Here is a 10275-nt window from a genome sequence, read left to right as displayed (position 1 = left end):
GTCATCCCCCTGCCTCACACAGTCACTCACAGTCATCCCCCTGCCTCTCACTCGCGGCCACTCCCCTGCCGTCGCTCCCTCCCTCCCATCCTGAGTCCACCGCCGCCATCCCCCTGCCTCACACCCGCGCGGTCCCCCGCGGCCCCGCCCTTCGTCTCTGCGTCCGCTCGCGCGCCCGGCGCAGCCCCGCCCACCCCGCGGCTGACGTCATCGCCCCGCCCCCGCCGCCGCCGCCGCCGCCGCCGCCGCGTCCGCCATTTTCTGCGGCGCGCGGGGGATTCTGGGAAAAACCGCGGCTGCGTGCGGAGCCCGGGCCCGGGGCCTCCTCGGCCGCTGCGCCCGCCCCGCCCCCCGTGACCCCCGTGACCCCGGGGTCGGAGGCCGCAGCCAGGTACGCGGCGGGGGCGCGGGGCTGCGGCAGGGGGATGGCGGCGAGTGACGGCTGCGGCCGGGGGATGCCCGCGAGTGACGGCGGTGTGAGGCCGGGGGATGGCGGCGAGTGACCGCGGCGGTGTGAGGCCGGGGGATGCCCGCGAGTGACGGCGGTGTGAGGCCGGGGGATGCCCGCGAGTGACGGTGTCTGAGGCCGGGGGATGCCCGCGAGTGACCGCGGCGGTGTGAGGCCGGGGGATGCCCGCGAGTGACGGCCGTGTGAGGCCGGGGGATGGCGGCGAGTGACGGCCGTGTGAGGCCGGGGGATGCCCGCGAGTGACGGCGGTGTGAGGCCGGGGGATGGCGGCGAGTGACGGCGGTGTGAGGCCGGGGGATGCCCGCGAGTGACCGCCGTGTGAGGCCGGGGGATGCCCGCGAGTGACCGCCGTGTGAGGCCGGGGGATGCCCGCGAGTGACGGTGTCTGAGGCCGGGGGATGCCCGCGAGTGACGGTGTCTGAGGCCGGGGGATGCCCGCGAGTGACGGCCGTGTGAGGCCGGGGGATGCCCGCGAGTGACGGCCGTGTGAGGCCGGGGGATGCCCGCGAGTGACGGCGGCGGTGTGAGGCCGGGGGATGCCCGCGAGTGACGGCGGTGTGAGGCCGGGGGATGCCCGCGAGTGACGGCGGCGGTGTGAGGCCGGGGGATGCCCGCGAGTGACGGCCGTGTGAGGCCGGGGGATGAACACACTGGACCCAGGGAAGGAGGGAGCGAGCCACGGCAGGGGGATGCCCGCGAGTAAAAACAGTGACTGTGTCTGTGTTGGGAGTGAGAAGCTGAGGCAGGGGGATGACGGGAGTGATGGCGTCTGAGGCAGGGGGATGACGGGAGTGATGGCGTCTGAGGCAGGGGGATGACGGGAGTGATGGCGTCTGAGGCAGGGGGATGACAGGAGTGATGGCGTCTGAGGCAGGGGGATGACAGGAGTGATGGCGTCTGAGGCAGGGGGATGACGGGAGTGAGGAGCTGAGGCAGGGGGATGACGGGAGTGAGGAGCTGAGGCAGGGGGATGACGGGAGTGAGAAGCTGAGGCAGGGGGATGACGGGAGTGAGAAGCTGAGGCAGGGGCATGGCCGTGAGTGAGGGTGTCTGAGGCAGGGGGATGACCACGGGCCTAAGCTCCGCCTCCCACGTCACCCGCGTCTCTGCCCCGCCCCCAGGTGCCCCGCCCCCACCCCGCTGACCCCTGACCCCGGCAACATGGCTGCCGCCGACCTCACAGGGCCCCGCCCAGCCTGAGAGGTGAGCGACGGCCCCGCCCCCTGCGCGCAGGCCACGCCCACAGCGACAGGAAGTGCCCGCCCCCACCCCGCCCCCGTGACACAGGCGCTGATTGACAGGCGACCGGGGTGGGCGGTGACGTCACCGGGAGTCAGGGCGGGCGGCGTCATCGGTGGTGACGTCATCGCCCTCTCCACCCCCGCCCCCCGCAGGCCCCGCCCCCGGACAGGAAGTGGGTGGAGCCGCCGACCGTGTCCAACGCCGTAATTGACGGGCGCCCCGCCCCGCCCCACCCACCCGCCCAGACTCTGCGGCGACGTCACCGGAAGTGGCCGCGCCTGAGCCGGACGTGGCCGGAACGGACAGGAAGTGACCTCGCCCCAGGCCCACGGTTTCCGTGGCGCCGCAGGAAGTGACCTCGGGCGGGGCCGGAAGCGACCGGGTCCCCGGCGGACAGGAAGTGACGTCGCTGTGACCGGAAGGCGACCCCCCGACCCCCCCCACCCACCCCGCCCGCCGTCACCGGAAGTCCCCGCCCCGCCCCGCCGCCATGCCGGGCCCCGCCCCGGCCCGGGCCCTCGTGGGCCTGGCCTTCGCCCTGGCGTCCGCGCAGCCGTCCCCGCCCCCGCCCCCGCCGTTCCCCGTGGTGGCCACGAGCTACGGGCGCCTGCGCGGGGTGCGGGCGGCGCTGCCGGGCGACGTCCTGGGCCCCGTGACGCAGTTCCTGGGCGTGCCCTACGCGGCCCCGCCCACCGGCGAGCGCCGGTTCCAGCCGCCCGAGCCCCCGTCCTCCTGGGCCGGCGTCCGCGACGCCACGCGGTTCGCGCCCGTCTGCCCGCAGCACCTGGACGAGCGCGCGCTGCTGCGCGACCGCCTCCCCGCCTGGTTCGCCGCCAACCTCGACGCCGTCGCCGCCTACGTCCAGGACCAGAGCGAGGACTGCCTCTACCTCAACCTCTACGTGCCCGCGCCCCCGCCCGGCGGTGAGTCGCCGCCCGCCCACCCCGGGTCACTTCCTGTTTCCCTTGGGGCACTTCCTGTCCCCAAAGGGTCACTTCCTGTCCCCTAGACTCACTTCCTGTTTATCTAGGGTCACTTCCTGTCCCCAAAGGGTCACTTCCTATCCCCTAGACTCACTTCCTGTTTCCCTAGGGTCACCTCCTGTCCTCCCAGAATAACTTCCTGTTTCCTTAGGGTCACTTTCTGTCCCCCAGGGGTCACTTCCTGTTCACGCGGGGTCACCTACTGTCCCCAAAGGGTCACTTCCTGTCCCCTAGACTCACTTCCTGTTTCCCTAGGGTGACTTCCTGCCCACCCGGCGTCACTTCCTGTCCCGTAGACTCACTTCCTGCTTCCCTAGGGTCACTTCCTGTCCTGTGAGACTCAGTTCCTGTTTATCTAGGGTCACTTCTCGCCCACCCGGGGTCACTTCCTGTTTCCCTCGGGTCACTTCCTGTCCCGTAGACTCACTTCCTGTTTCCCTAGGGTCACTTCCTGTTCCCGTAGACTCACTTCCTGTTTCCCTAGGGTCACTTCCTGTTCCACCCACCCACCCCGCCCCGGGTCAGTTCCTGTGGCCGTGATGTCACTTCCTGTCCCCACTTCCTGTGAGGGCGAGTCCCCGCCCCCGGGGGTTCTGGGCCCACCCACTTCCTGTGCTGACGTCACTTCCTGTGCTGACGTCACTTCCTGTGCTGAAATCACTTCCTGTGCTGACGTCACTTCCTGTGCTGACCCCGGGGCTCATTTGCATGAATCAGCATCTCATGAATATCCGTCGCCTCCGGCCCCGCCCCCTCTGCCTGCTCCGCCTCATTTGCATGCAGCTCATTAATATTCGCGGCCGCCCCGCGTGGGGGGCGTGGCCCCGCCCCAGCTCCGCCCACCCGCGTCTCCCCCCGCAGCTCCCGCCGATTTGCATCCCCGTGGCTCATTTGCATAACCGCGTCCCGCCCGCCTCATCTGCTTATGCCCCGCCCGCCGAGCTCATTTGCATACATTAGCATGCGCGCCCAGGTACGTTTCCTCCTCCCCCTCATCTGCATATTCATCAGTCATTTGCATATCGCTGGGCCTCATTGGCATGCGGGCGCGGTCAGGGAGGCGGGGCTCGGTGGCCGGCGGGGCTCGTTTGCATAAGTGGGTGGGGCCCGCCGACTCCCAGCCCCGCCCGCATTTGCATAAATCGGGGAAACTCACGCAGCTCATTTGCATCCGGGCCCCGCCCACGCCCGCGCGCGACTCCTTGGCCGACGCCCGCTCCCCGGGACCCGCCCCCCTTGGCCTCATTTGCATAAATCTGCATGCCAGGCCCCTCCCTCCCGCCCTCGCCGTGGCTCATTTGCATGCGGCCGCTGCTCCGCCCCCCAGCGACTCCCATCATCCTCCGCTCCCCGCGTCCCCGCCCTCCCTCCACCCCCCGCGGCGACATCGCCCCCTGAGCGCGGTCACCCGCCGACACCGCGCCCTTCCACCCGGGTCCTCGTGTCGGGGGGCGGGGCCCGGGCCTCACACAGTAAAGAGCGGCGAGGAGCCAACAACACGGCGCCGCCGCGGGGACGGAGTTTTCGTTAAATTCTTATTTTTTTTTTGCGGTTTTTCTTCTTTTTCCGTCCCCTCGGGCGTCCACGGCGGCGGCGGCGGCGGCATCGTCCCGGACGCGAGGCCCCGCCCCCCTCGCCGCCGGTCCCTGTCCGTCCGTGCCCGCGTCGTAAACGCGGCGAGCGCGGAAAAATTAAATTCCCAGGATTTTTTTTTTCCCGTTCATTTTTTTTTTCCCCGTCATGGCGGCGGCGAGGGCGGCGGCGATGGCGGCGGCGGCGAGGACAGCGGCTTCCGGTCCCGTTTTCATTTTTTTTTTTTTTTTTTCCCCCCCCCCCCCCCCCAATCCCGGCGACCCTGACCCCAGGAGCCAACGGTAAGAAAATGGCCGACGATGTCACCGGCAGCGACCGCGGTGACGACCAAGGTAGACGGTTTTTTTTTTTTTTTTTTTGAAAAATTTTTTTTTTCTTCGTGTTTTTTTTTTTTTTTTTTTTTTTTTGGATAAATTTTGATTTTTTTTTTATTTTCCGTGGAATTTGCGATTTTTTTCCCCCCCTTCCTAAAATTTCGGGAAATTTTTTTTTCTCCCCGGCAATTTTCCGTTCTGTTCTTGCAGATCTTGCCCTTCTCTTCGCGGCGCGCCGCGTGGCGCCGCACCCGTGCTTCGCGCTCCCTCCTCCGTGTCTCCGCTCTCTTCCGTGGGGGGGGGGGGGAAAGAGGTGAAAAGAATTTGAACCTCATTTTTTAAAAAATTAATCGCGAAACTGCGGAATCTCGCCGCCGCGACACGGAAAAAAAATAAAAAATAAAATAAACTTTTTTTTTTATTTTAATTTTTTTTAATTAAATTTAAATTTTTTTGAATTTAATTTGTCTGCCGCGTCGCTACGTTTCCTGCTCACGGGAAGGACGTGAATCCGTCTTCATGCATCTGTCGTTTATTACGTTTATTATTATTATTTATTCATTTTAATTTAAATATTGTTTTTTTTAATCTAATTTTTAAGAAACGGCGCCGTGGATTTTCGTTGGATTTTTTTTTTTCATGTGAAATTTTCCTTTTTAGGAAATTTTTGAAAAATTCAAAATACAAATTATTTTTCCCAAACCCGCGGGATTTGGGGACGATTTTTTTTTTTTGAAAATAATGATAATGACAATAATCGTGACATTCATAATAAAATCACCGCTGTGTTTTAAATTTAATTTTCTAAATAATTTTTATGGCCTGGACGCGGCTACGGCCATTTATATTTTATCGCAATATTAATAACAATGAATAATCATGTGTTATAATTTTAATTTTGGGAAGGAGGTTTTTTAATTAATGAGCGATGCATGAACTATTTTTAATTTAATTTTTAAAATTATTTTTCATTACCAGCGTGGAAGGACGCGGCTCGGGTCGTTTATATTTTATAATAAATAATAATGTTAACGATAATTAATTATAATTATTATAATGAAAACAAAATAATAATAATGTTAATAATAATTAATTATAATAATTATAATAAAAAAATAATAATGTTAATAATAATTAATTATAATTATTATAATGAAAAAAACAATACAATAAAAATAATAGTAGTAATAATAGTAATTAATAATATTATTAATAATAATTAATTATAATTATTATAATGAACAAATAACTATAAATAATTATATAATTAATATAATATAACACTGCGTAAACAATCAATAACTAAATAACAATGATAAATACTCAATAATAAATAATAATAACAAAATATTTTAAATTTTAATTTTGAGGTTTATTTTATTTTATTTTTTTTTCCCTTGCACGGACGCAGGGACTTTGACCTGACAGGAAGTGAGAGTTTGCCGACAGGAAGTGCGGCCTCCCGACAGGAGCGGACGGGGACCGCGGCGCGCGAGGGACGTCGTGACGCCAAATAATTATATAAATATCATCTAAAATATAAAATATAATGAATGAACAGAAAGCGTCGTGAAACGCTCTCTGTGGCGGTGTCCGCGCGCCCTGCACGGCGAGGAGCGAAGCCTCAGGGCGCGCCCGGCACCCGGCGTCCGCGGCGATGAATAAAATGACGCCGCGACAATAAAAAATAACACGTCAGGCATAATAATAAAAATAATAATAGAAAAAAATCAACTTTTAAAAAAAAAATTTCCCGAAACCGCGTGACCCCGCGACCGCGACACGGGAAAAGAAAATTAATAAACTGAATATTTTTTGTGACTGAGGCTGAAATGTGTTAGGGAAACTACGCGAACTTTGATGTATTTATTATTCATTAAAAATATTTTTTTATATAAAATATTGTTTTTTTTTCACGTTTTTGGGAGATTTCCGCGCCGATTTTATTTGAATTTATTTTATTTTTTTGGGATTTTTTTTTTGAGAAAATTTTGAGGTCAAAATATTATTTTTTTTTCCAAAAAATAAAATTTTTTTATTAAACCCTGAAATCTGATTTTTTTTTTCCCACCCTGTGATTTTTTTTTTTTTCAGTCCCCTTCCCGGGGCCGAGCGCCAACCTCGGCGTCTTCCCCGCGGGACCCCGGGGCCTCGTGGGCGGGATTTCCGTTTTTACACTTTTTAAATTTATTTTTTAATGATTCATAATTGATTAATTAATTATAAATTATAATTAATATTATAATTACAATCAATATGATTAATTAATGTAATTATTCAAGTATCAATAAAAATTTTTAAATTAATTTATTTCTCAATGGACGGGGAGCCAGGGTCTCTGCTGACCTCGGATCTGAGGCAGGGGCATGGCTGCCTTGGGTCAGTGCTGTTTTTTTTTTATTTTTTTGGTTTTTTTGGGGGGGGTCTGTGAGGGAACGGCGTTTTTTTTCGGGAGATTTAAATTTCGGGGTGAATGTGATGGGAGGTTGAACAATAAAAATAACGCGGGACGCCGCGTCCAGCGCGTGCCAGGAGTGAGAAGCTGAGGCAGGGGGATGACAGGAGTGATGGTGTCTGAGGCAGGGGGATGACGGGAGTGATGGTGTCTGAGGCAGGGGGATGACGGGAGTGATGGCGTCTGAGGCAGGGGGATGACAGGAATGAGAAGCTGAGGCAGGGGGATGACAGGAGTCAGAAGCTGAGGCAGGGGGATGACGGGAATGAGAAGCTGAGGCAGGGGGATGACGGGAGTGAAGGCGTCTGAGGCAGGGGGATGACGGGAGTGACGGAAATAACAACAATAATTTTAATATTTCAAATTTAAATTAATTTTTTCTTCTGCCCAGACAGACGCGGCCGTGGCGGTTTCCATTGAATCCATGGTAATTAATAATCATAAAAATAAAAGTAAATAGTAATAATAAATAAATAATAAATAAATAAATAGTAATAAAAAATCAATAATAAGTAAATAAATAATAATAATAAAAATAAAAGTAAATAATAATAATAAATAAATAATAAATAAATAGTAATAAAAATAAATAATAATAAATAATAATAATAAATAAAAGTAAACAGTAATAGTAAATAAATAATAAATAAATAAATATTAATAATTAATAATCATAATAAAAATAAAACTGTTTCTTCTCTCCCCCACGGAGGCGGCCATGCTCATTTATTTTTTTTCCTCAAAAAATGATTTCTTTCGTGTCATCCACAGTGTGATGTCATAAGAATGACATCGCTAAAAACAAAAAATAAAAACGTGTAAGAAACAGGTACTGCGCGATAAAGGAATCATAAATAAAGTCGCCACGGCGGAAACGACGCGCACGGTCATGGCGGCGATGTTTTATTCATTTATTTATTTTTTATTTATTTTTTATCGTATTGATTATTTATTTCATTATATATTATTTCGAGTGACATACTTTTATTTTGAAAACCTATGATTTTATTATGCGACACACAGTCACTAACAGTCATCCCCCTGCCTCACACAGTCACTCACAGTCATCCCCCTGCCTCACACAGTCACTCANTCACACAGTCACTCACAGTCATCCCCCTGCCTCACACAGTCACTCAGCGTCATCCCCCTGCCTCACACAGTCACTCACAGTCATCCCCCTGCCTCTCACAGTCACTCACAGTCATCCCCCTGCCTCACACAGTCACTCACCGTCATCCCCCTGCCTCACACAGTCACACACCGTCATCCCCCTGCCTCTCACAGTCACTCACAGTCATCCCCCTGCCTCTCACAGTCACTCCCGGATGCGCGCGGCCTTGGTCGAGGTGGGGACGGCGGCGCGAATTTGGACCTGGGGATTTTTTTTTTTTTAAATATTTCGGTGTTTTATTTTACCCGAATTGTTCTCCTGTTGTTCGACCCTGTGTACGCGGTGATTTATGTCACATATGAATTTTACCGTGGGGTCGGGCGCCGCCCAGGCCGGTTTTTCTGCCGTGGACGTTTTATCTCCGTGACGCAATTTGTACGGAAACACGGCGGAAAACATTGAAAAAAATTTTTTTAAACTTAATTGAAAGTTTTTTAATCTTTAAAAATTTTTTAAAAAATTAAATAAAAATTAAATAAAAAAATTAAAAATTAAATTAAATTAAAATTAAATTTAGATAACATTTTTTAATATTTAAAAATTTTTTAAAAAATTAAATTAAATAAAAATTAGATTAAAAAAATTAAAAATTAAATTAAAATTAAATAATGTTTTCAATTTAAACTCCTTTTTAATTTAAGTTTAAATTTTTAATTAAGTTTCCCTTTTCTCACGCTATCCTATTTTTGGCAAATTCGGGCTTCGTTAAACGAATTCTCGTAAAGAATTTTCGTACTGATTTATACGTAAAATAATACAACCACAACGTGATGTCACACGGCGACGATAAACAACAACGGACGCCATCGGACGCGGCGACGGGAGTTTACATTTAATGACAATAATAATAATAATGTTGATCGAAATTAAAAATAAATTAATAAAAAAAAATTAAGGTAAAATAAAAACCCGAAACACGTAAAAAACGAAAACTCGGCGTTTTCCCGTCTAAGGGAAATCACGTGAATTTCTCTCTTTTTTTTTTTTAAATTAATTTTTTATTTTCTTTTCTTTTTTCTTTTTAATTTTTTTTCTTATCGAAATTTAAATATTGGGTTTTTTTTCTTTTTCAAATTTTTAAGAATCGACCACGCGGGATTTTTTTTTTTCCGAATTTCTTTTATTTCTTAAATAAATTTAATTTTTAACTTTTTTGAGAATAAAAATCTCCCAACGCCAAAAATTAAGGATTTTATTTTTCAAAAAAAAAAAAAATTTTTTTTTAAACACCGCGCGAAATCGCGATTTTTTTTTCCCCCGCTTTTCCGTCCCCGCGACGCCCGCGAACCTTGGCGTCCTCCCCGCGCGGCCCCGGGACGCAGGGTCCCCTGCGGACCTCGGATCTGAGGCAGGGGCATGGCTGCCTTGGGCCAGGGCTGTTTTTTTTTTTTTCAGGGCTGCGGACGACAAACGTGGACAGGAAGTGGGACCGGAAGTGGGGGTGGGGATAGGAAGTGCCGGGCTCTCATGGGATCGGGGAGTGGGCGGGGCCTGGGGGGGCGGGGGCGGGACTGCACCCGGCAGGAAGTGGGGGCAGGAAGCGAGATCAGGGGAGAACAGGACAGGAAGTTGGGTCTGGAGTGGGCGGGGCCTCGACTGGACCTGGCGGGAAGTGGGACCGGGAGTGGCATGGGAGACAGGAAGTAAGACAGGAAGTGGCCCGGCCCACGGTGGGCGGGGCCGTCATGGCCTGGGGAGTGGGCGGGGCCTGGCCTGGGTCCGACAGGAAGTGGGTGTGGCCGACTGAGAGTCGAACAGGAAGTGGGTTTCAGACCGGAAGTGGGACTGGAAGTGTGTGGGCGTGGCTGGTTGCTGACCCCGCCCTCCCCCCCTCTCTCACGCAGACCCCCGTGACCCCGGCGCGGGCGGGGCGGCGGCCGCGGCGAGGAGGCCGGTCATGGTTTACATCCACGGCGGCTCCTACATGGAGGGCACCGCGAACATCGTGGACGGCAGCGTCCTCGCCAGCTACGGCGACGTCATCGTCGTCACCGTCAACTACCGGCTCGGCGTGCTCGGTGGGCGGGGCCGGGCGACGGGGGGGG

General features: G+C 52.6%; 1 protein-coding gene across 1 annotated transcript in view; it reads left to right on the top strand.

The window, feature by feature from the left end:
* Positions 1 to 2201: 2201 nt before the first annotated feature.
* The window catches only part of LOC110288171 (neuroligin 4-like), a 10325-nt gene continuing 2251 nt past the window's right edge, over positions 2202 to 10275 (top strand). Inside the window, exons 1-3 of the mRNA XM_029473822.1 lie at positions 2202 to 2634; positions 4560 to 4619; positions 10075 to 10248. Of these exons, the coding sequence (XP_029329682.1) occupies positions 2202 to 2634; positions 4560 to 4619; positions 10075 to 10248 (667 nt within the window). The remainder of the gene's footprint in view (positions 2635 to 4559; positions 4620 to 10074; positions 10249 to 10275) is intronic.

This window comes from Mus caroli, unplaced genomic scaffold (assembly GCF_900094665.2).
Source record: "Mus caroli unplaced genomic scaffold, CAROLI_EIJ_v1.1 scaffold_13272_1, whole genome shotgun sequence".
NCBI classification, from domain to species: Eukaryota; Metazoa; Chordata; class Mammalia; order Rodentia; family Muridae; genus Mus; species Mus caroli.
Note: the sequence above shows the minus strand (reverse complement) of the source record. Positions and strands in the feature narration are given on the sequence as shown.